The following is a 27,095-nucleotide window of genomic DNA, read 5'->3' as shown; positions in this document are numbered from 1 at the left end:
TTGCCTATTTGTAATGTCTTAGTAAACACGCAAGCTTAGTCCTTCCTTTCTCCCCGTTCCCCACTTCCACTTCTACTCATTTCATTGCTTTTTCCCCCATTTCATATATTTGATTTTCAGATTATTAGGTCAGGGTTTTTTTGGGGTTAAAATATTTGCATCCATCACCACCGGCATGATCGAGATTGGCTTCTGCGATTTTGATTATTAGGAATCGTTAAATCAGGGGAGGGTTGAGAGGTAGGGGCATGGAGAACGGTCACGATGCGAAATTAGCTGAGAAGCTATCGGGGTTGGCCTTCAACGACAACAACAACAAAAACAAAAACGACGATGATAGCTTGTTCCAGGCCATGAAAGCTGTTGAGGCCGCCGAAACCACCATTAATCAACAGGTTTTCTTCTTCTTCTTCTTCTCTAGTTGTAATGGTAAAAGAAAAATATTTGTTTTTTTGCATCTATTCTCAGGCGGAAGAGAACAGTCGATTGAGGTCTGAACTCCAGAAGAAGCTAGAGCAGCTCGAAAAATTTGTAGGAAAATTAACTTGTTTTTTTTTCCATTTTAGTTATTAGTGAAGTTCGTTATGCTTTATTCATGCTCGATTTTACATATTTAATGGAAAGCAGAAAGGGGAAAGTGTTAGCAATCAAAATGCTTCTGCAGAGGAAGCTACTGATACCATCTTAAATGGTACTTTGAATGCATTTTCTGCTGCTGCTGCTGTTGATAATAATAATAACAGGGCTCCAGCTCTTTCTGGACTCTCCTCGCCCTTCACGGTTACCTCTTTTTCGCAAACCAGGTTTTTCTTCTTATATTGCGTTACTCGTTACGTTGTATGAACATCAACCATAGGATTTTTCCTATTCATTTGTTTTAAAATGATAGGCATCAGTTAGAAGGAGAAGACAATTCTCGATTGCCACAGGGTCTCATGCCAATGGCTCAACTAAATAATTCCAATTCCATTTGGAAACAGGTTCCTTCATGCTCTTTTGTACTATGCCGTTGGTTTTTTCTTTTAGATTTTTTATGGACTGCTAGCTTCTATTTTTCTCAGGATGCTTCTATCAAAGTTTGGGAACATGAAGAAGAGATTTTGCTGTTGCGTAAACAGCTTGCTGAATTTTCTGTCAAGGTTTTGTCTTGCTTCCCCCCCGGGTTTTTATTCATGTTAATTCTGGATTTATAATTATTCATGATTAATTTTGCAGGAAGCACAAATTCGCAATGAAAAATATGTTCTTGAAAAGCGCATTGCCTATATGCATCTGGTAGGCACTAGCCTAGTGTTTTCTTCCATTTGCACAATGCCTCAGTTTTTATTTTTCTTTTTTCTGCTCCTTGTTGAACGTAAATACGATTAATACAATTTTTGAGATATTGTCACCAGGCCTTTGATCAACAACAACAAGACCTTGTTGATGCTGCCTCGAAAGCTCTCTCTTATAGGCAAGACATAATTGAGGAAAATATTCATCTAACATATCAATTACAGGTACTTTTCATTTCTTAATGTTATTTAATTTTCATCGTCAGGATTGATGTTTTTCTTTTCCTTTTCATATTGATACTTGTCCCCTCAATTTCTGTAGGTTGGAATGTTCCTGGATTATGTTTGGGTATTAAAACTTAATGTTCAAACTATTTCAGCTGTGAACTCATTTTTTTTCGTCACTCCAATTCATGTAAAAAGGAACCTTTGTTCTGATGATGAACTTATGCTGCTTGCAAAATATTGTAACAATGTATATGGTCTCATCCTTTTCTTTCAGGCTGCGCAGCAAGAAAGAACAACTTTCGTGTCATCTTTGCTTCCTCTATTGACAGAGTATTCCCTTCAGCCACCAGTTCTTGATGCTCAATCCATTGTAAGCAACATCAAGGTCATTTTCTAAATTCTATATCTTGTTTTGATGCAAACCCTTTATCAAGTTTCAAGAAAATCAGGATGTTGTCAGTATCATGCACCTATATTGATATGATTTTTCCCCCCATAACTCAAATGAAACTATGAAAGTGAACGCTCAATCCTATCAACAACAATTTCACAGCGCTAGTTACATACTTCAATGCTATTTATAGGTGTAGATATTCCTTTCCAGATATTGAAAAATGATCATAATTGGTATGAGCATCTTATCTCTTCAAATAACTAATTCAATAGTCTTTGGTTTGGTATATGATGCATGTAATTTGGTTGGGTCATCTTGGCAGTGGTTAGGCTGATTTCTGATGAATATGATAAAATAGAAAGAAATTAGGTAGGATTCTTAAAATGTTACATTTAAAAAATCTGGAGGCAGAGGAATTAAATCTGGATTTTCTCAAGCTGTCCGAAGGTCAGTGTTTAGCTTTGGAGAAGCCTTTTTCTGAAGAGGAAGTTTGGGAAGCTATTGCTCATTCGGATATCAACAAAGCTCTGGGTCCGGATGGTCTGAACTTAGGGTTTTTAAAGAAGTTCTGGGCTAAATTGAAGGATGATATGATGAGGTTTTTTAGGGATTTCTATGTGGGGAAGGTATGGGAGCCGGAGGTGAACTTTTCCTTCATTTCTCTTATTCCAAAGAAGGCAAATCCGGAGGGGTTGGAAGAGTTTAGGCCAATTAGCCTAGTGGGAGGTCTTTATAAAGTCATCTCTAAGGTCTTAGCTAGAAGATTGAGTTTGTATCTCAATGATAATATAAGTCGGTCCCAATTTGCTTTTATTCCGGGGAGAAACATCTTGGATTGCTCTTTTATTGCAAATGAGAGTATTGATTTTTGGAGGAAGAGAGGGCTGAAGGGAGTAGTTTTCAAGGTGGATTTTATGAGAGCTTATGATTCGGTAGATTGGAAAATTTTGATTCAAATTATGAGCAAAATGGGGTTTGGTGAAAAGTGGAGGTCGTGGATGTTCCAGTGCATGTCAACTGCTGAGATTTCGGTTTTGTTAAATGGGTCTCCAACGGAGAAATTTCATATTTCCAGAGGTCTGAGACGGGGTTGTTCGCTTTCACCTATGCTTTTCAACTTGGCTACTGAGTTGCTGCATTTACTGTTAACTAAAGCAGTGGATATGAGATTGTTTTCGGGGTTTGATTTAGGACTGCAGGACCGAGCATTCAAGCTGTCACACCTTCAATTTGCGGATGATCTTATAATTTTCAGTAAAGGTTCCATTCGTGAGTTGAGGAATATTAGAAGAGTGTTACTGATTTATGAACTTCTGGTGGGGCTGAAGTTAAATCTAGGTAAAAGCAGGATTTTTGGAATCAATGTTGAAGAAGGGGAGCTATCTAATTGGGCTGAAGTTATTGGCTGCTCGATTGAATATCTTCCATCTGAATATTTAGGTCTGCCTCTGGAGTTCAAGAGGAATTCGGCTGCTATGTGGGATCCTATAGTGGCGAGATTTAATGCTAAATTGAGTGGTTGGATAGCTAATTCTCTGTCGATAGCGGGAAGAGTGGTTTTGGTCAAATCGGTGCTATGCTCTCTTCCGGTCTATTTTCTATCTATGTTCAGAATCCCAGCTGCTGTGATACTTAAACTTAACTCTATCATGGCTTCATTTCTGTGGGGGGATTCGATTGACAAGAAAAAAATCCATTGGGTTAACTGGAAGTCGGTCTCTTAACCAAGAAATCTGGGGGGTCTAGGGGTCCCTAATCTAGCACTTTTGAACCGAGCTTTACTAGGAAAATGGGTTTGGAAGTTTTCTTCTGATAAGAAATCTTGGTGGAAGAAAGTGATTTGTGCCGCCTACAATTTGGATCCGAAGTCCATTATTTTGGAGAATTCGGTGCCAGCTCATGCATCGTGGATTTGGAAAGGTGTGGTGAAAAACTTCTTCAACAGTGATGATTTTGGAGAGTGTCTTAAAAGGAATATGCGTTTGAAGGCGGGGAAAGGGGAAGATGTGCAGTTCTGGAATGATGTATGGTTGGGTGATGTTCCCCTGAAATTGTTGTTTCCTAGACTTTATGTTCTATCAATTAATAAATCGGGTAAAGTGAAGGAGTTTAGGGTAAATAATGCTTCGGGTTGGGTGTGGGACATCCAAATGAGAAGGAATTTGACTGATTGGGAAGTAGAACAGTGGATGCAGTTGATTTCTATGTTGAATAATACCTCTCCTTTTCCTACTGAAGATGATTGTTGGATTTGGTTAGGGAATGGTGAAGGAAATTTTACAGCTAAATCTTGTATAAACGCTTTTTATGAACAACGTGGTTCTGAGCAAAATCAAGTGAATTGGGATAAGAATATTTGGTCTGGTTTAGCTCCTCCAAGGGTGGAATTGTTTGTTTGGCAACTTGTGCAACATAGAGTACCGGTTAAAGAGGAGTTAGCAAAGAGAGGTGTTGCAGAGATTGTTGACCAACGTTGTGTTTTGTGTGGTAGGGAGGTGGAATCAGTTTCCCATCTGTTTCTGCATTGCAGGGTTGTGTGGGGTCTGTGGTCCTCCTTCTTGAAAATGTGGAATGTGTCATTGGTGACTCCAAAGTGTACCATGGAATTTCTAATTTTGTGGGATGATTTTATGACTAACTCTTTGATTTGGAAATTCATTCATAGGGCAGTGATGTGGTCAGTTTGGAAGTGTAGAAATGAGATTATCTTTCAGAAAGGAAAGCTGGATTTGGTCAGATTATCTTTCATTGTTAGATTTAGAGTGGCTTCCTGGTTTAGTGCTCGTTTCAAGGATGTGGGTATTCCTCTAGATTCTCTAGTAGGTGATTTGAAAATTGCTGATTTGATTGGTAGATCAGGAAAGGATTGCTCTCAACCTGCTTGCTGGGTTCCTCCACCGGAGGGGTTTCGAAAGTTAAATGTTGATGGAGCGATGGTTTCGGGTTGGGAAAAAGGAGGTATTGGTGGTCTGTTTCGAGATAGCAGAGGTCTATTACTTTAGTGGTTTTCTGAAGCAGTAGGGGGTGGTCCTCCTATCTTGGCAGAGCTGTTGGCTATCAAAAGAGGGATTTGTCTTATAGAGGAGTTGGATTTTGTCGCAAATCAGAGAGTTATCTTGGAATCAGACTCATCTAACGCTCTGAAGTGGATCCAGAATCCGGGTTTAAGCCCTCCTTTGCATCTATCCTTGGTGAAGGATATAGTTTCGCTTTTGATTGGAAAGGATATTATATTTAGGCATATTTCAAGGGCGGCAAACTGGGAAGCTGATAAACTTGCTAAAGATGGGATAGGGTGATTTTGGTTATTGTTGTGTTGTTTAACAGGAATTGTACCTCCCTGTTTGTTGGATGTTTTGTGTTAAGTTTTATGTTCTTCTGTTGGAAGTGTAGGAGTTTGTTCAATCTTGTAATCTGGTTCTTGTGAATAAAAGTTTTCTTGGCTCTCCTTTCCTCTTTCGTTGTTCCTTCATGTTACTCTCATAACATGGAGGGATTGAAGGAGGATTTTAATGAGGCCTCTTTCTATCAAAAAAAAAAAAACATGCATGTCTTATTTTTTTTGATAGGAATAAAAGGCCTCAATAAAACCCCCTTGGTGATTAACGGAACTTAAAAATAGTTCCTTAATCCACACAAGGAGGAAAGGAGTGCCCTAGGATTCATTAAACTCAAATATAACAAAGTAATACAAACCAATCTCCCTCAAGAGATACAAAACCAGAAAGAAACAGCCCTTAACAGAGCATAATTCAACCAATACCCGCCTTAGCTAGGACATCCACCTCTATATTGGTTGTCCTACTAACCCAACTAATAAAACCTTCAAAAACACTAAGCTTTTGAATAATGTCTTTAACTATTTGAACATAAACAACAGGACAAGAGACCACATCCTTAATCCAGCCAACTGCCACCTGACTATCACTCTCAATAATCAATCTATCTTTAAACCTATGACGAATAGATTCAAAAAAATCTAAACCCTTTAGGATAGCCTTCAATTCCATTAAAGTTGGGGGCCCCGGACCAGCAGGCTCTTTGAAGGAGCCAAGAATCGAACCAGACATGTCTTTCAAAATACCACCTAAGCCACTCTTCCAATCACTCGAGGTAGCCGCATCCACATTAAGTTTAATAAACCCTTTTGGAGGAGGGGACCAAGGAAACACGGTTGAAACCCGATTAGAATGGGACGAGTAGGAATCCACTATGGACGGGTCAGCAATAATATCATCCTTGGAAATAGTAATATGAGTTTCCTTAGCTAGAAACCATGAAGCAAGTCTGCACCTAGCTAGAAAGAAAATCTCTGCTCGATCAAGCTTCCCTCCTTCAAACACTATAAAATTCCTGGTCTTCCAAATTGTCCATAGAACAGCTCCAGGTATAAATGGCCAGATAAGAGAGTTGGTCTTCAAGTCATTCCAAGCCAATAGGAATCTTTTAGCATCTGAATGAAAAACCGACTGAAAATTCCAATAGCCCAAGAATTTCATCCAAATTGGCCAAACAACCGAACAGGAAAAAAATAAATGCGATGAAGACTCTTCTTCAAGATTACAGAAAGAACACAAAGTATCATTTATGCCCTGAACACCTCTCTTAACCAGAGCTGTCTTGACCGCCAACTTCTTTAAGATAACTTGCCAAAGAAAAGTCTCTACTCTTGGAGGCAACAGACCCCTCCAAACATTAGACTTCCAAAATTTAGCTTCCTCTGAATCGGGAGAACCCGAATAAGATAGATTGACACATGATTTCACAGTGAAAACCCCTTCCCCATTCCCCTTCCAAAACAGTCCATCAACAGAAATAGAAAAATCAGTGATAACAACCATCAAATTTGCCCATTGCTCAAATTCCCAGTCATTCAACTCTCTCCTCAACTGAACGTTCCAAATCCAACCCCCTGAACTGAACTCCCCAAACTGAGATAATCTTCCTGCTTTATTCACTGCAATAGAAAATATTCTAGGGAACAATACCATCAAAGGATGATCCATTGTCCAATTGTCTTGCCAAAACCGAATGTTCCTCCCATTGCCAATTTTAAAGCTATATTTACCTCTGATACTACAGCCCAACGAATCAGCTTTATAATGATTTCTCACCATATCTCTCCACATCCAAGAAAGTTTAGGAGAGACTTTACTGTCAAACTGCATCAAGGAAGGATCCAATTTATATTTGATGCAGAGCATTTCCCTCCAAACCGCCTCCCTCTCAATAGCAAACCTCCAAGCCCACTTTTCCAAAAGTGCCCTATTCACCACCTTTAAATTAGGAACCCCCAAGCCTCCTTCAATTTTTGGTTTACAAACATCGGACCAGCTTACCCAATGTATCTTCTTTTTCCCATCACCACCACCCCATAAAAAATTTGACATGATAGAATTTAGAGTCTTGTAAACTGAAGCTGGAACCTTGAACATTGACAAAAAGTATATAGGGAGTGAGCATAGAACTGATTTAATTAGAACTAGCCTGCCTGCCAGTGACAGAGAGGAGCCTTTCCAGCCCGCTAACCTCTTATTAAAGCTTTGAACCACTGGATCCCATAGAATGTTGGAGTTCCTATGTGGACCTAGAGGGAGTCCCAAATATTCTGAGGGAAAAGAGCCCACTGAACATCCAATCATAGCTGCCCAATCCTTAATTTCCTCTTCCTTTAAGTTCACCCCAAATAATTTACACTTCTTTAAATTCAGCTGGAGACCAGAAATAATCTCAAACACCCGAAGAACCCTCTTTACATTCAAGATCTGTTTTTCCGACGCCCCACAGAACATAATATGATATCTTTTTTGTTAGCCTAAGTTCTTTTTATTTTCTCCATTTTGGAACTGCCTTTTTTTTGTGTGTGTGTGTGTTCGTTACTTGTAGCACGGTATATAATGTACCTGTATATATCGACTTTTATCCTTGATATTTCTGAAGGGAGTTTTTGTAGAAGAACAGATATATTAGACAAGGATACAAAACCTTAGTGAAGAATTATTTTGAATGACAAAATGAGTCGAATCATATCTGTTTCTTCTTTGTAAATCAGAGTTATAAAATTACTACTGGACTCGTGCAGGTTCTATTTAAACATCTGCAGGAGAAGCTTCTTATCACTGAGGTATTTTACGTGGAATGAGTTGTTTATAATAACTGGAAGTATTTTTCTTTTCAAGTTCTGATGGACTTGGCCTGTGCTAATTATGGTTTGAGATTTTAAGCATCATTTTGATATTGTAAATACATAATTATGTTTATGTTTTCTTTTCTTGGCCCCAGTCAAAGCTAAAAGAATCACAGTATCAATTGGCACCTTGGCGGTCGGATGTCAATCATTCCAATTTTGCTCCCAAATCTCCATCTCATTCCCTTGGTGCAACACCGACAGCTTCTGTATGTTTATAATATTTTCTTTTGACCTATACCTTTATGTTTATAATATTTTCTTTTGACCTATACCTTTATGTTTATAATATTTTTTTGGACCTATACCTTTATACAACTATGGTATTCTTATTCTTATACATTCTCACAGAGCAATAATGGTCTTGAATTGGTGCCCCGGCCGGTTTATTCCCAAGGAAAGACACAGATAATCTCTGATGCTCAAACAGACTCAAATTGGGATCTACCTGGTCAGCACCAAGGTGGCTTGGGTGGTGGCATTGCTTCAAAAAATTTGGAACCTGATGATTTGGGGAGGTATTCACCCATAGCAAGCAGGTGAGCCTGATCAAATGGAGACTGCTATTGTGAACTGAATGCACAAATTACAACCATCTGCATTTGTTGGTGGGCTCTGTTTTCATTGAATTTCATTTGGTGCCTTTTATGCATAAATCTTTTCAAAAGCTAGATTTTCAGGATGAGCAATTTGAACCTTCTGTTGTGACATTATACTGCATCTGCATTTTGGATAAATAGCCCAATGAGGATATTGTAGTTGATAGTCCATATGCATAATTTTTTTGGAGTGGCAAAAATTTCACTTATAGTCTCTTGTCGATTTTGTTTGAAGAAATACACAAATTTCTAATAAGGACAGATGTCGTCTGTTTTTGTTTGGCAAGGCATGGCAGCTTTCATGTGTGATAAACTAAAAACAAGTTTTATTTTAAATGGTTGCCAGGACTCCTACTGCTATTGAGGTACGAACACAGCTGGAAGGAACTCAGGGTGACATGAATACCATGCGATATGGTGAAGAGACTATTAATAGACAAGTTAAATTTCGTGACCCTGTCAGCAATAGTGAGATGGATTATCCTGATATTGAGGGACCCCAAATTGAAAGGGAACCTCCCTCCAATTGGGGTTTAGGAAACTCGCCTTATACTGCACATGATGACCCCAGTTCCTCTTATCCTGCTTTTCTGCCATCAGTTCTTGAAGAGCCTTCATCTTCTTTTTCTGAGGGTAAGCCATTAAGTGTGCATTATTGACTGTAAGCATTAAGGTGGACTGTCTTATATTGTGTATTGCTTTGTCCAGCTGCAGAAGATGATCCACTTCCAGCTATAGAAGGTCTCCAAATTTCAGGGGAAGCTTATCCAGGAAGGGAACTTCAGGCATCTGGATATTCTATTAATGGAACAACTAGTTGTAATTTCGAGGTTCTTTTTCTGGATTTTTTCTCCCCTGTTTTTAACATTTAGGATTTTGGGTATTGTTATTTCTTGGATGTATTTAAAGATACCTTGTATTAGTTAGCATTTCTTTTGATTCGAAAATATGGATATATAATGCTGTAATGTAATTGCAATGACAGTGGGTGCGCCATATGGAAGATGGATCTGTTAATTACATTGAAGGTAGTTTCTTGTCTTTCATCTTGAGGTTCTCTAACTTCTCTTCAAAACGTAATCCCTTTATTTATTGAATATGTTTCTAAAAGGTTTCTGAATAACAGGGGCAAAGCAACCAAATTATCTTGTTAATGCTGATGATGTTGATACATACCTTGCTATTGAAGTTCAACCTTTAGATAACAGGAAACGCAAGGTATTGGCTTTACCATGCAATTTCCCAAATTTGGAAGCTTGTTCATTCACGTGTTGTTTGTTGTCCTTGGCTTTTTTTTACCTATGAATCTGGTATGAGGCAAGGCTGAGCTTCATAAGACATCAATATCAAAGAGGCTTTTTTTTATAGAAGTTGGAGGTCTCATTAAAAACTCCCTTCGTATTCGTCTACACTAAGAAGTATGTTAACGAACGAAGGAAGAAAAGAGTACCTCATAGTTTATTAATAATAATACCCAATACATAAGAAAACACGGAATATCCTCCTATGGTGTACACCATTACACCAAACACCTTAAACTCTCACAACCTCAACCAAAAACCACAATCGACAAGTACCCTATTTCTAAATTACACCTCCAGCATTTGGATAAAAAACAACTCAAAATAACATAACACAAAAAAAGCAACACCTGCAACCATTTAAACTAAATCAAAGCCACAATTGAGGAGACGAGATCTAATGAGAATCGACTTCGTCAGGGAACCAAGAGTTTGGTTTGAATGAAGGCTCAATCTCATGCACCATGATTTTGAAGGAGTTGTCACCTACCTTCAATTTCAACGTCTCATTAATTCTCACATGAACCTTTGTGAGGACTTGAATTTTTGCCCGATCAAAAGATGATGGCGACTGACAGCTTTCGTCGATTGCTAATAAATAACCCCACTTATCAACAATGTTTTTGAAAGTATCCCAATTCCAAGCGTGAAAAGGAACACCCTCGCAAACTAACCACTCTCGACTACGCTCCACTACCAAACTCTCTGACCAAACTTTGACTCTGGAGAACCACTTTGCGAGTGTCTCTGATTTATCGTTCTTCACACTTCTCAACGAAGCCGAGTATTCGAAAACCATTAAAACTACATTTCCAGCAGCTCTCATCATCCAGTGAGGCCCTTGGCTTGCATTTGATTAGCAAGATTACTGATTTTGATAAAGTTCTTACACCACCCCACTAAACATTTACTCAATAAGAGAAGTTTATCGTTGTCCACTACTCCTTCAACTTCATAGTGATTATTCCTCGAAACAACTTCCATCCCGGACTTGCGGTGAACAGCTGTCGAGGACTTTCTCCAATAGGAATGACGAGGTTTGAATTTAGCGAAAGAAACACCAATTTTGCTGTCATCAATAAGAGAACCATTCATTTTTGAGATTGCTTTCCTTCTTCGATTGTTGCGAAGCGAATGAAACCAAAGAGAACTCCTTTTGAATTTCTTTTATTTGGAATAAAAGAATCAATTACCCGACCGTGGGTGGAAAATAAAGATCCAAGCCTCTTCCAATGGATCTTCTCTGGTAAATTTTCAATAAATAACGTGTAGCATCCAGACTTGTCGTTACTACACCCCTTTGTGGTGGACTCCTTGGTTCCATCGTGGACAACATCTGCGGCAGACTTTTCATCGCAACACACAGTTTTAACAGGCACATAAATACTTGGAGATGCTACAGGAGCTGGATTTGGCATTGACAGTACTGGAGGAACATGATAACATCCATACTTGTCAAATGCATCAGAATCTGTAACTATTTCTCTTTTAACAACTAGATTCTTATTTGCCATCTCAATGTGCAAAAAGGACTTCAACTTGGCATCAAAAACCATTTCCTGAAGGGCATCCTTCGCAGCAACTGCAAATTTTGCATTTGAGAAGAGAGCGAAACCTTTAGGCTTTTTTCCCTTGTAACTCACTTGCGAAGCTTCAAAACCTGGAAGCCATCTCAGTAAAATCTGCAACTCTCTCTCTTTGACATCTTCAGGCAGACCCGTAATGAAGATAGTACGAACCTCGTCATGATGAGAAGGATGAGATGGCGGAGAAGGCGCGGCTGCAGAGGGCGGAGGAGCTTGGACCGGAGGTTTCTGCTGGTGAAAAAGGTGGATTCCAGCACCCGACATGTGATGAATGATTATTGAAGTTAAAATCTCAGTGACTTGACGATCTTTCCTGGTCGCGCGCCTGACGGTGGTGAATGCTGTGACTGCTGGCGAAGAAGAGAAGGGTGGAGGTGATGAAGAGATTCCGACAGGTAGATCTTGAGCCTGAGAAAAGGTGGAACTGCGGAGTCGTCCTTCAAAGAAACCCTCAGAGATGGATTAGATCGAGAGAACAACTTGACAGAACAAATAGTGGGTTCTGGTTTTGTCGAAGCAGTCAAAGGCAGATTCACAGAGAACAACAGCGAGTCTGGACACTAGGATAAATGGGTTTTGTTCGCGAGTGTACGACGAGCACGGTGGTATGACGGTGTCGAACACTGACGACGGTCGGCGGCGTTAATCGGTGAAAAACGACGTTTAGATCTGTGACGATTGAAAGACTTTCTCGAAAATCTAATCTCGAAAATGAAATCAGAGTGAGGTGACGATCTTCCCCGAGGAAAAACGGCGGCGAACGGATGACGGAGTGTGGCGGCAGACGGCGATGATTAACGTCGGCGAATGGAGATGAAGTTCATGTTAAACATGATGCAGTGGTAAAGATGTGCTGAAATGATAACAAAATCACCTTGAACCCTCACTAGGTTTGAAATTCAAAAAGTTTTTAATATCAAAGAGACTTCAGAAATGGGAAAGAAAAAAAGTTTCATGTTGATCTATTTAACAGTAGACAAACATGTTTGCATTTCGAACATGAACCTTCAAATCGAAAGAGTGAACATATTACATTGGCAATCGAAGGCCATGTATTTTGCAAATTGAGACTTGGTTGTATAATCACTTCATGCCTATCTTGCTATAAATCTTTGCACATTTGTATGTTGTTAAGGTCACAGATTGTGGATTGAGGTCACCTGGCGATTCAGAGGAAAAATCTTGCTTTCATTGATAAAGCTTTAATCTTGTTTCAATTTTTGACTTCGGGAAAAACCTATGAATAATATGGAACCAGCTGAAGGGAGCTCCTAACCTTAAAAGTCATTGGAAGGAGAGCCTAACCTTAGACTCATTAGTAGTCTCTAACAGACTCATTAGGTAGCCTCTACCTCTATAAGTTGGAAAAATTTGTATTATTTTTTATTAGAAAATGTCCCCTTATTAAAGGTCAAATGGGGTTTTATTCTTTTAGTACAAGAAACTAAAATTAACTAGTAGAATAAGAACTTAAAATTAAGGACTTTTAATTTAATACGATACTTTCTAAAATAATTTTTCTAATCAAGAATATTACGAAGATAAAACTTATTTGTTTTCTTTCTATTTTGGTGCTTCAACTTCTTGTCTTTCCCAAAGGCAACCTTCATATATGTGCTTGCTTTTATTCCTTGCTTCATAGGACTTCATACCCCACTATTTATTTTGGTCTAAATGCTTAAAGTTCCCCATGCACGTACAATATTAGGAGGTGCCAACTGTTGAAGAGTAATTGGTGTCTTAGAGATGAATATGATGATTATCTGTTGTAAATTTTGCAATTACTTTTTTTGGTATTATTTTTTTTTGATAGGGATGGTAGGCCTCGTTAAAACCCCCTTCATGATTAATGGATCACAATGTGCTCCTTAATTAGCGGAAGGAAGAAAAGAGTGCCTAAAACTTCATTAAAAACCTCAAGTTACATAAAACTTAAAAACAACCATACCGACTCCCTTTACAACAACCATCCCAAAGCGTAAAAAATAACCAAATACAACCAGAACAGTGAATCTATCCAATACCATCCTTTGCTAAAGTATCAAACTCAACATTGGCTGACCTAACAACCCATCTAATAATACCATTCAAACCTCTAAACTTATCACCAATATCAGTCACTAAATCACTGTAGACAAAGGGACAACGTTCTTTATTCTTGACCCAATCCACTGCTAATTTACTATCAGACTCAACGATTAAACGTTCCTTAAAACTTTGTTGAAACGAAGCAAAATAGGATAAGCCCTTCTTGATTGCCATAAGCTCTATCAAGATAAGAGGACCTGGACCAGCAGCCTCTTTGAAAGAACCAACCACTGAACCATCCTCACCTCTAAGAATGCCTCCAACACCACTTTTCCTCCAGTATGCAGTCACTGTCGCATCCACATTCAACTTTATAAAGCCCTTTGGAGGATGTGACCAGGCCACAATTTTGATAATAGGGGAGCTTAAATAAGAGCAACTATCCCCAAGTGATGGATCACTAATGAGAGAGTCCTTGGGAATAGATGCATCCTTGAAGTTAGCTACGTACCAAGCCGCCAACCTACTTCTTGCCATAAAAAATAGATCAATCTGATCTAACCTCCCCCTATCGAACACAATGGCATTCCTCAACTTCCAAATTGACCATAGAACCACACCCGGAATGAAGGACCAAATTTTCGAATTAGGTACAAATTCCTCCCAAGCAAACAAAAATTTTGAGCATTGGCTTAAAAAGCTGAACAAACTCCCCAGAAACTCAAAAATTTATTCCATAAAGACCACGCCACAACACAAGTAAAAAATAAATGTGTTGAGGATTCATCCGCCTTGTTACATAAAGGGCAAACAACGTCAACTATAGTTGAAACTCCTCTTCTCTGTAACTCTACTTTAACTGGCAACCTCTGAAGCACCACTTGCCACATAAATACCTCCATTTTCGGAGGCAATAATCCCCTCCAAACGTACTTCATCCAAAAAGAGTCTGCTGTACTAGCAGGACAACATGACTTCACACTCGAATTGACAGTATATACTCCTTCCCCATTCCCTCTACAGACCAACCCATCAGAACACTCATGTGAAAGAGTGATATTGTGAATTAAAGCCATTAAATCAGAGAATTGAACCAGTTCCCAATCACTTAAATTCCTTCTCAATTAAACATGCCAAGACCAACCTGAAGACTGAAACTCCCCAAACTCATTATGCTTCCCATACTTGTTTACCGAAAGAACAAACATTCTCGAAAAAACCAAATTTAGAGGGGAATCATGCGCCCAACAATCATACCAAAATCTGATGCTCCCTCCATCCCTCACTCGAACTTTAAACAAACTTCGGAACTTTGCTCCAAACTGATCCTGTTTGAAGTGATTATGGACCACTGATTTCCATAACCAAGAAGCATATGCAGGTGGTTGCTCGTTAAACATCAGTAAATTAGGGTCCAGATTATATTTACAGCAAATAACCTTCTTCCACACTGTCTCCCTATCGTTAGCAAATCTCCACGACCATTTCCCTAGGAGAGCTCTATTCATATAACTAATATCCAGAACACCAAGACCACCAGCAGTCTTTCCAGTGCACACAGTCGACCAATTAACCCAGTGAATTTTTTTGGCCTCCACCCCTCCTCCCCATAGAAATCTGGCCATGATGGAATTAAGCTTAGTAATCACCGAAGACGGTATCTTAAACAGGGACATGAAATAGGTAGGTAAGGAACACAAAACTGCCTTCAATAAAATCAACCTCCCTGCCATTGGCAGAGTCTTGGCCTTCCAACCTGCTAACTTCTTATAAAAATTTTGAACTACGGGATCCCACAACAGTAGCGAATTCCTCTTAGCACCAAGAGGCAACCCCAAATATTCCGCAAGGAAATGTCCTACTGAACAACCAATAGTATTAGCCCACTAAAGAACCTCTTCCTCATCAATATTAATACCAAATAATTTGCTCTTAGACAGATTCAATTTCAGACCTGACATAACTTCGAAAACACGTAGGATCCTCTTAACATTAATTACCTGTGTCTTCGAAGCATTGCAGAAAATGATCAGATCATCTGCAAATTGCAGATGAGATAGATTAACTGTAGCCTCATCGTTACCAACAACCAGTCCACCAAACAGACCCGAAGATACTGCTTTATGGAGCAGCAGATTAAGCAGTTATCCAACAAAATTAAACAGCATTGGGGATCGGGAACAACCCTGTCTAAGACCTTTAGCCATAGGAAATTCAGTAGTAGGAACACCGTTAACTAAAACTGACACCGAAGCAGTTGTAACACACTTTCGAATCCAATTGCACCACTTGGAACCAAACCCCATTTTAGACATAACTTTAAAGAGAATGTCCTAATCTACTGTATCATAAGCCTTCTTGAAGTCCACCTTAAAAACACAACCCTTCAAACCTTTCTTCCTCCACAAATCAATTCCTTCATTAGCAATAAAAGAGCAGTCTAGAATTTGTCTCCCAGGTATAAAAGCAAATTGTGACTCATTGATGATATCATTAATATAACATCTCAACCTTCTCGAAAGACACTTAAAAAGGATCTTGTACATCCCACCTACAAGTGAAATAGGTCTGAACTCATCTAAACCCCTAATATTGGAGCCCTTCGGGATGAGAGTTATGAAAGAATGATTTATGCCATGTTCCCAATCTTTCCCCAAAAAGAAATTGTGGAAAAACTTCATAATATCACCTTTCAAGTAAGACCAGAATTTTTTAAAAAATCCCATATTCAACCCATCGAGCCCAGGAGCTTTATATTACTATCACACGAGTTAATGGTTTCCCAAATCTCATCTTCCGTAAACTCCTTTTCTAACATTAAATTCTGCTCCAGAGAAATACGTGAGAAATTCAACTCAAAATCCTCCACTTCCAAAGTTGAAACACTGTTATAGGCTTTAAAGAAATGCTCTCTGACACTAGACTTGATCATGACGGGATCTTTGATAATTACACCATCAACATTAATAGCGTTCAGAGAATTCATTCTCCTACTAATTGAAGCGTATGTATGAAAAAATTTAGAATTTCGATCTCCATCTTTAACCCACTTCTCTAGAATTTTGGCACCAAATTTGCTCCTCGATTCTGTATAGTTTCCAAAGATCATTTCTTAACAGCCTCAACTCTGACGCAATGTCAACAGCATTGGAAGACTGATTTTGCTGCATCCTCTTTTCTAACTGGTGAATTTTGTCTTCAAGAACAGAAATATCCACACGTGGAAACTGTTTCCTATCCCCAGACCAGCTCTTAATGGTAGTCTTTGTATTCCTAAGTATACTCAAAATTCCAGCTCTTATCTTTTTTGAATTCCTTAAAAGACTCCACCTTCTCCTCAAACCCATCCTCAGACATTAAATAGTTAATCAATCTAAAAGGTCTCTTTCCTCAATTATCTACCCCACTTTCAATAAAAATTGCATTATGATCAGAGATAGATTTAGGCAGTAAAAACTGGTTGATCCCAGAGAATTCTGCTGAGAAACTAGCACTCACCAGGAACCTGTCTAGTTTTACAACAGTAGGCAAATCCCTATTACTACTCCAGGTAAAGTTCCCCCCAATAAGAGGTAAATCAATAAGCCCCGTTTGCTAAATAAAAAGATTAAAGATTTCCATAGAATTTCTGTTGTGAGCCCTGCCTTCCTTCTCATCTTCTGATAAATAGGCGTTAAAATCCCCTCCCACACAAAAAGTGATACTATACCTGTTTAAAAACAGTGCCAGTTCTTCAAAGAAACCAGTCTTCTCTTCCTCCACAGATGGACCATAAACGTTTATGAAGCCACACCTAAAATTGTTGGATTTGAACTTCCCGAAAACAGCAATGAACCACCTGTGAATATGATGATCTACTACCACAAAAGAACAAACATCTCAGCAACTTAACATACCACCAGAAGAACCTGTTGCTGGTGACTCAACGAACCCCTGCAACCTATTCAAACCACTTCTCCTTAAGAAAGATCTTGGTAAATTCTCGAGTTTTGTTTCTTGAAGAAAAAGAAAAGTAGGATTTTTCTCAGAAACTAATTTTTGCACAGCTCTTTGCTTCTCTCTTCTACCCAACCCCCTAACGTTCCAAGACAAAATAATAAGCTTTGGCATGATACTCTAAATTAATAATGCCTAAACTCCAAGGATAAACACCCGAACTCAAGAAGCCCCACTCAATCCTTTCTTCAACTCTATAATCTTTTGTAGAAAAGCTTCCTTACCTTCCTTGAAAGATATTCCCAATAACTTGCTAATTTCCCATGCAGCAATAGCTTCCTCCACCTGCAAAGGAAAAGCTGATGAAGATAATGTAGAGACACTAGCATGATCCATAGCATCCCTAATGAGGGATCTTTTAAATCTCCTGTTAATTCTTCTCGCCCTAGGACCATCATCGTCCCTTACAGAAACCCCATCTGCCTCAGCAACTTCAGAAAGACAACCTCTAGAAATTAAAGCCTTGCCCAACTCATCATTGACCACCCCTCGAGATACCTCCTTCTCGTCCCGCTCATACTTCCCATCCTACACATTATGATTCCAAATCTTTCTGCATTTCGACCTACTATAAAATATCTTGTGACTTCTGGTTAGTTTCCTAGCAACCGGGGCAGCCTTCATCGATAACGAGCTTACAGAACCTGCTTGTGAACCAGCTCTTGAATTTAACAACTTCAAACCAACAACAGGCCCTCCTCCATCTTCAATACCGACTGGATCCTTGATTTTATCAGGTGAATAGGTAGGACAACCCATTGATATTGGACCATTATCTTGATCCGGACCACTCAACCTAAGTGTTCCTAGGCCTTTTTGAAGCCCAAACTCCTTGTCAACTATATCAAGCTCATAGGAATCTCCCCCCAAACTCTTCCCACTATCCAACCCTACAGAAAAGGCTCCCGACTTTCCATGCTGAGTGGAGACAACTGTCTCGGTTTCTGTACTTTTACTATGATTCGAGCCTTGAACCCATTCCTGTACCCTTTTATGGGTTTCTGACAACCCTCGTGGCCTATTTGCTTCACCTGAACATCCTCAGCAATTTACGAATATGCTCAAGGCACCACTTGCTTTGCACTAGGGAGACTATCTACTTATTGTTGACAATTTGAATAACTTGTTTTATGTTTCAATTCAGGGAGAGCTGATGAAGGTCTTTGCCAATGATCACAAGAAGATCACATGTGGTAAGTGTATTAATACTTTATGTTTCTGTAGCATTCCTTTTTATTTGTAATGAGTGTGAATTAGGTTTTCTAAAATCAGAGAAAAAACTTAAGGTCTTTTTGTTTCCATGTAATTGGATTTTCGGAAAATGTTTTCCTCATTTTCCAGTGTTTGGCTGGTGGAAAAATAGATGGTCAATGTAATTCATTTTCCTGATCAATTGAATTTCCTTTGCATTTTCTGGAAATGACTTACGGTTTGATTTTTCGTAAGTTATTATATGAACTTTTCATTTCAAAGCCTAAATACTCAAAACATTTTTATTTTATATATTTAATATTAATATACTATTTTAGTATCATTTTAATAAAAATATTATATATTTAATTATATTTATTGATAATTTAATAATATGATATTATATTTTTTAATGTTATAATTATATTATTATAATATATAATAGGGTAAAGTACATAAATGGTCCTTCGACTATAGGTTATTGTTTTATTAAGTCCTTCGATTATTTTTTTTTTTGATAGAAAGTAGGCCTCATTAAAACATCCTTCAAGCCCTGCCATGTTATGAAGGCAACATGAAGGAACAAAGGAGGAAAAGAGTGCCAAGAAACTTTTATTCACAAGAGCCAAAGTACAAAGATTTAACAAACTCCTAAACTTTCAACTGAAGAACATAAGACTTAAAACAAACCACCTAACAAACAGGAAAATCCAATTCCTACTAATCATCACGATCATATAACCCAAAAATCACCCTATCCCATCTTTAGCTAGTTTGTCAGCTTCCCAGTTTGCCGCCCTCAAAATATGCCTAAATATAATATCTTTTCCGGTCAAACTCGAAACTATATCCTTCACCAAGGATAGATGCATAGGGGGGCTTAAACCCGGATTCTGGATCCACTTCAGAGCATTAGATGAGTCATTCGATTATTAAAAGTTACAAAATGATCCTTCGATTATAGAATGTTTCTCTGTTGAGTCACTCAACTATTAAAGTTACATAATGATCACTCAACTATTCATTATGTTCCAAACTCTCTTTTTCCATTAAAAAATAGACAATATTCTGAGCTGAATGTTAACCTGTTAACTGTGATATAATAAAATTTGATCTCAAAATCTTAAACGACTATCATATCCCAATCATCATATTAATGTCTAACTTAAACTATCAATCTTTTAACGGAAAAGGACGAGTTTGAAACATAATGAATAGTTGGCTGATCATTTTGTAACTTTTAATAGTCAATAGACTTAGCAAAGCAACATTCTATAGTTAGAGAACCATTTTATAATTTTTAATAGTTGAGGGACTTAATAAAGCAGTGTCCTATAGTCAGGGACCATTTATATATTTTATGTTTCATTGTCCCTCCATTACCCTTTTTGTCCAATCTATTTAGTACACCTGTCATGACTATACATTTGATAACAGTCTCACAGAAAAAAATGGTGATAATGGGTGAGTTGGAAATTAAGACAGAGGGCTCTCTACCCGTATCCCCATTATATTTACCAGATTAATTTTTTGTTGCTTTTTGCTTGGATGTTTTCTGTACCTTCTATATTTGAGATAGTTAGAATCTCTGTCTAATCCCTTGTTAATTGCTTTTCTCACCCTCTTTTCCCTTTTACTTTTAACAGATCTGGAGATGCAAGCCCACATAGAGAAGACTCTTCATAGGGGTCAAGCTTCATATAAAGTTTCGTTTACGGTATGACTTCTGCACTTTTATAGTTGTTTGTATTGCCCAATTGGGTGATAATGCTTCCATTTAATTCTCTAGTTTTTATTCATTTTATTTAATTACAATGTCAGAACGCTGAAGTCTTTTTATATTATAGACAGGATATCTTGATATATGGGAACCGGCTACGTTGACTATTAAAAGAGATGGTTATAGTATCAAGTGTAGTGGACCCAATGGCCCTGTGGTCACCGAGAAGTTTTACCCAAGCACTCAGGTATGGCTAATTACTTGATTATTCTTTTAAAATCTTGTAAGAGTGATATAAGACAGCTAGGATGTTACAATTTATAACAACTTCTAGGTCTAAATTGGTTGTGGCCCTTGAGAATAGTAGGGATATTGATTGGTGTGATTAATAGCTAGCCTTCGTAACATTAAGCTTCACATCTAGATGCTATGTTTCTGCACAAGACATGCTCTGGTCATTTTATTCGTGTGATCACTCCAATTGATTTGGACAAGCAAAGTTCATGCTCAGGGAACTTTCAGAGATTTCCTCCTTGGTGAGGAGTTGCTCTAGCAATTTTCAGATCTAACTTGATTGTGGTTCTTGAGAAAAGTAGAGATTGATTGATGAAAAGAGAAGACGAAAAATCCCTGTATTTTTTTTTGATAGGAACAGGATGTCTCGCTAAAAACCTCCCTCTAAGAAGTCCACTGCCCTAAGGCAAGAGCCCTCTAGTGGAAGGAGGAAAAGAGTACATCATTTTATTAATGATAGTACAATTACATAAAATTTAAAAACACTCCTACAAAAATACATAAGACTTGATACACTCCTACAAAACCTCCCTCAAAGACAAACAAACCAACTAAAAGCAGTACAATCAGCCAATTCCCTTCTTAGCTAGCTTGTCCGCCTCACAATTACAACACCTAGGAATCCACCTGATAATGAACTGATTTACAGAAACGGCAGACACAATCTCCTTCACAAAATTAGACAGGTAAGTAGGGACTGAACTCTGATCTTTAATCCAATCCACTGCTGTCTTTGAATCACTTTCAATAATAAGCCTACCCTTCGAAGCCCATACAGATGAAACAAAGATGTCAATGCCTACCTTGATAGCCTTCAATTCTGCTAGGATAGGAGTATTAGGACCTGCATTTACTGAAAATGAAGACAGCACAAGTGCACAACCCGATTCCAGTCCCTTAGAATTCCCCCAATACCTGCCACCATCCCCACACTACTCACCGCCCCGTCCACATTCATCTTAAAGAAGTCCTGTGGAGGAGGAATCCAGCGGAACACACTACTGTCCAAAACCTTAGTCTGAAAGGTTATCAGCCACAGAGGGGTCACCAATTAAGAAATCAACCTGAGTTGAAAAAAGGGGATACTTGGCTACAAACCACTTAGGTACTCTGAATCGCACCGTGAAAAACAAGGAAATACTGTCCAACTTTCCTTTGTCGAAGATGATCTCATTCCTTAACTTCCAAATGGACCAAAAAACTGCCCCTGGAATAAACTTCCATATAGCAGAATATGGCCTCAAATCAGCCCATGAACTAAGTAATTTAGGAGGGTCTTGCGGAAGAGCAAGCCGAATACCCCAATATCCAATAATTTTCATCCATAGTTCCCAAGATACAGGACAAGAAATAAATAAATGCTGAACATATTCAGCCCCTAGATTACAAAACGGGCAGAGAAAGTTCTCCCCTAAATCAACCCCCCTTCTCAACAACTCCACTCTCACAGCTACTTTTTGATGTGACAATTGCCAAAGCTTTTCATGCCAAAGTACTATGATCACTCCTATCAATTTGGACAAACAAAGTTCATGATCAGGTAACTTTCAGAGACTTTCCACTTTGGTGAGAAGTTGCTCTAAGCACTATGTGAAGTAACATTTCATTAAGGTTGTACTGCAGATTAGCATAGATGTAAATACCTCATTTTTCAAATTTCTTCTTTGTTCACTTTATGAACCAACGAAAAGTGTTGGCTTTCCCTGGTTTCTCTTCCTAATTACTTTTTGAGAGTAAAGCTAACCTGAGTTAAACATGTTTTTAAGATGTTTGCAATAAATGAATCTAGCACTTAAAGTTGGACCATTTCTGGAAATCAAATCTCACCACATATCATGTTTTTTTATAATTGTGGGGATCCAGGGTTATTCGAAGGTTGAACATATAGACATACAGAAATTTCTGATCCTAGAAATAATTAACATTCGATTTATGAAGTATAACATCGTATTCTGTATGTCTTGTCCTTTAATTACAGTAATCCTTTCATGCAGTATGGAAATGTCTTATTATATTTGCGCCCATGTATTGATTTCTGATGGAAATAATCTACTAGAGTTCCTGATTTTGGCTGCTTTTGATATATTATTTTTTCCTGAGGCATTAGATGGCAAGTGCTCTCATATTTTCATCCTTGTTTTTTTCTGTTGGTATCTTTTTGAGTATTTATTATTATTTATTGTTTCTCTAGATTAAAATTACTTTTGAAGAGCCTATGGAGTTTATGATTATTGGATCGAATGGTGTCCAGCGTATTTTACGAGCGGACAGCAGTTCACAAGATATTAGCTGGTAAGTTCAAAGTTTCTTGTGGATAAATAATCTGAACCCTATTTTTCAACAACTCATCTTCAGGGAGAGACAGTGAAGATGAGACTCTCAATACCCTTCTCATCATACCTCCTGATCCTACTACCACCGTCCCTATCACACAGAATCCAGTAAATCCTAATAACCATGGTATTATCCTGATCCCAGATGCCTCTGCCCTTCCCACAGAAACACAACAGAAAATACCTCTGTCCTTCCCTCCTAAACACTGATCTTATTTAGATGAACTGCCAATTGAACATTGATTTTAAGAGAATATATATATATATATTAATATATATATATATATATATATTACCTATAGATAGGACTCATTTGTGCACTACCAACTAGTGAATCTCTCAACTACTATTCATTTTAGAAATGTGCTTAATTAAATCCTTGGGCCAAGAACAAGCTTTGGCAAACCTTTGAAAGGCCCTTGGAAAGCTGCTTCTGCATACCTCTTCATATTTTATTTAATGATTAAGGAGGGGGGTTAGATGTCCAAAAGTACTGTATGTTTGTCTGTTGTAACTGTCAAGAATAAAAATCTACAGAAGTGTTTTATGAGATTTTGGACATTGTTTTGGCTCCGACTGAGCTTCAGTTTTAATATAATATATAATACCAAAATTTGAAATTGGTGCATGCCAACTTGGTGTCCATCTTATTTTAATTTTCAAGATTGTTTTCATCTATGTTTTAGATTTAAGACAAGTTATACTGTATTTATTTTTCAATCATGGTGGCTGTGTAGAGGTATAAGCTAATTTTTATTTGCATTTTATTTGTGCAGCTCAAGAGATACAATTGTGCTCACCTTGAGATTATTTATCATACGGGTATTAGTCTACACTTTATACTTGTATTTTTACACGCTGAGTTGTGTGATTTTGTTATTCCACATGCACACTCCTATATAGAGACTCAATCCTTATTAGGAGCTTCAAACTATGTCTTTTTTGGCATACTGGATCTATGATCTACTTTTAGACCTTTCCTTCTCATATCATCAGAAAGAATCATATTGATATTGACAGGTTCTTGGTGATACAAGGATGATTTTCCTTTTTTTTTTTGAAAAAATTAAGCTTTTGCTCCGTTTGCATACATATGTTCTTGAAAAGTGTCTTGTTTTTTTTTTGATAAAAGTTGGAGGTCTCATTAAAAACTCCCTTCATATTCGTCCACATACTAACAAGTATGTTAACGAACATTGGAAGGAAGAAAAAAGTACCTCATATTCATTAAATAAAACACCCAGTACATATTAAGACACGAAATATCCTCATACGGGGATAGACGCCATTACAAAAAAAACCAGAACTCACCTCCTCAACCGCAAAGCCCCAGAGATAATCACCCTATTCCTAAGTTACATCTCCAACAAAAGAAAAAACAACCCAACATCTAAGGACTTAATAGAACATAAAAAACAACACTTGCAACCACAAAAACGAAATCAACCGCCTCTGAAGAGAACTCCACTGAAAGCACCATTATGTCCAAAGCCACACAAAAAATTCAGCTCCTAAAGAAATCATAGATGGAACAAAACCACACATCCTTCCTATCAATCAAATTGTCCTTGCAACTTAATTTAAAACTCCTTTCTTTTGCTTGCATTTCTTCACCATACGATTTCTTAATTTCCCATAGAGAGGTGGCACTGCTGAGGAATCTTCCTGTAATTGTATTGCATCACCGGATACACCATTAGAAGGAAAGAGACCCATCATAAGAACATCTTCCGAGGCCCGGGGGCTGACTCCATCAGAAGGGTCAACTGATTATCAACAAGATGCTCCACGATATTTAAGTTTGAATGATCTAAAGCCTCTGTTGTATGAAACCCTGAATCTGAACAAGGGGATGGAGACAATCCAATCCCAATACCGACATACCCGTTTTTAATTAGATCATCCTCCCCAAATTTGTTACTCGAATTCTCAACACCTTTGGCACTCTTCCGGAGTGAAACCTTTTCTAGACTGGCAGCTTCAATTGCATCCTCGCCAAATTTGTTACTCGAATTCTTAACACCTTTGTCACTCTTCCGGAGTGAAACCTTTTCTAGACTGGCAGCTTCAATTGTCGTCGGAGCATTTTAAACTTGAGAACACCGGCGTCCCAGATTGAGAATTGTCCGGTGAAGCCCCAATAGAACAAACAAGATCTAATGAATCATCGTCTTCCTGAAGGACCCAAGAAATTGGTTTGAAGGAAGGCTCAATTTCATGCACAAGGATTTTAAAGAAATTATCACCGACCTTCAAATCCAACGACTTATCAATTCTCACTTGAGCCTTTGTGAGAATTTGAATTTTTGCCCGATCAAAAGACGAAGGAAATTGAGAGCTTTCATCTATTGCTAATAAATTGCCCCACCTAGCTGTAATGTTCTTAAAAGTACCCCAATTCCAAGCGTGAAAAGGAATCCCTTCGCAAACTAACCACACTCGACGGCACTCCACCACCATACTCTCTGACCAAGCAGCAACTTTGGAAAACCACTCTGCAAGAGTCTCTGATTTTTCATTCTTCACATTTCTCAACGTAGCAAAGTCTTCAAATATCATTAGAACTACATTCCCAGCAGCTCTCATTAACGAGAAACCAACGAGGCCTTTATCTTGCATTTGGCTAGCAAGATTGCCGATTTTGATAAAGTTCTTACACCTCCCCATTAGACAGTTTCCCAACACTTCAAGTTTAGCTTCGTCAACAACACCTTCTACTGCATAGAGTATTCCTCGTAACAACTTCCATCCCAGACTTTCGGTAGACAATTGGCGAGGACTTTCTCCAATAATACCGTCAAGGGTTGTATTTAGCCAAAGAGACTCCAATTTTGCTGCCGTCAATGAGAGAACCATTCATGTTTGAGATCGCTTTCCTTGCTTCTTCAATTGTTGTGAAGCGAATGAACCCAAAACGAACCCCTTTTGTTTGTTACATACTTTGCCATTCTGGACTGGTTGACCGTTATTCTTCTCTTAAATTGAAGATTGAAAGCATCTACAGTCCATGCCTGAAAAAATGCACAGGTTTCAATCATGTATTCTTGTTTTTCTGTTTCCCTGTCGAAGGATGATGCTTTCACTTTTTCTTTCTCCTCTATTTTTTGCTCTATTTTGACCGGTAATGGCTTCTATCATTCATTTTATCTCCGAAAGTAGTCATATGGAGCTCAGACCAAAAACATTTTATCTTATTTATCGGTTCATTGATGTATTTAACCTTTTTTTTAAATGATGGGAATCAATTTTCAATCTTAGTATGGTTGTCATACATCTAACCAAGTTTACTTTGTCAAAATCATTACATTAGCTGCATGATTACAATCTAAGATTTTGGCATGTATAATCATATGAAAGTTTCACTCCATGCTGGGCGTTGACTGAAATGAATAGCAATGGATTTTTTCCCTTATGTTTTCGTTCTTGGGTCGTAAGTTCGGTCGTGGTTGAAGGCAGAGAACCATTAATTGTGGGCTCCCTTGAATATTTGTTAGCTTTCAGAAGAATATAATGAGAAGCTGATTAGCTGTAGGACCAAAGATAGTGTTTCGGATGGTTTTGTTGGCCGACATTTTGTAATCCTTGCATTATTTTAAGCAATTGCGTTAACAGGAGATTTTTCTTATTAGCTTTTGCAGGCTGGTGAGAGAAGAAAAGGGAAGAAGATACGTTTATTCTTTAACAAATAAGGTATACATGGTTCGTTCACTGTGCAGCTGAGTTAGAGACCTTGCTATCGAGATCGTGTAGAATTTATGTATATATTTGAGAAATGCCCCTCTTGCTCAACTTGTTGGGTAGTTAGCTTTGGTGGTCTAATATTCTTTACGGGCAGCAACGTTTGAGTTGTAATTGCATTTTGTATCGAAAATTTCGGTCCCCGTTGCTGTCTTATCTTCAGACGGTGACGGGGATTCTGTTTGTAATACTTTCTGACCCCGTTAGGGGTCCATTGTATTTACAG

General features: G+C 38.2%; 1 protein-coding gene across 7 annotated transcripts; it reads left to right on the top strand.

Annotated features, from left to right (window-relative positions):
- Window positions 1-27: 27 nt before the first annotated feature.
- LOC120202511 lies at window positions 28-27,095 on the top strand. Of its 7 annotated transcripts, none has more exons than XM_039202925.1 (22): window positions 28-395; window positions 469-531; window positions 628-803; window positions 890-980; window positions 1,062-1,139; window positions 1,216-1,275; window positions 1,395-1,499; window positions 1,597-1,623; window positions 1,777-1,887; window positions 7,979-8,020; window positions 8,179-8,292; window positions 8,435-8,622; window positions 9,029-9,315; window positions 9,391-9,512; window positions 9,668-9,710; window positions 9,809-9,900; window positions 18,738-18,786; window positions 20,431-20,501; window positions 20,632-20,751; window positions 22,990-23,090; window positions 23,908-23,953; window positions 26,770-27,094. In XM_039202925.1, the coding sequence occupies exons 1-22, from the start codon at window positions 249-251 to the stop codon at window positions 26,818-26,820; spliced, it is 2,184 nt and encodes a 727-aa protein (XP_039058856.1). In that variant the 5' UTR covers window positions 28-248; the 3' UTR covers window positions 26,821-27,094. The 7 variants fall into 7 exon arrangements, with proteins under 7 accessions (XP_039058856.1, XP_039058858.1, XP_039058855.1 ...); XM_039202927.1 differs by having other exon boundaries at window positions 1,777-1,872; window positions 26,761-26,857; XM_039202924.1 differs by having other exon boundaries at window positions 26,761-26,857.

The sequence above is a fragment of the Hibiscus syriacus genome, unplaced genomic scaffold (genome assembly GCF_006381635.1).
Source record: "Hibiscus syriacus cultivar Baekdansim isolate YM2019G1 unplaced genomic scaffold, ASM638163v2 tig00008843_pilon, whole genome shotgun sequence".
NCBI lineage: Eukaryota > Viridiplantae > Streptophyta > Magnoliopsida > Malvales > Malvaceae > Hibiscus > Hibiscus syriacus.
Note: the sequence above shows the minus strand (reverse complement) of the source record. Positions and strands in the feature narration are given on the sequence as shown.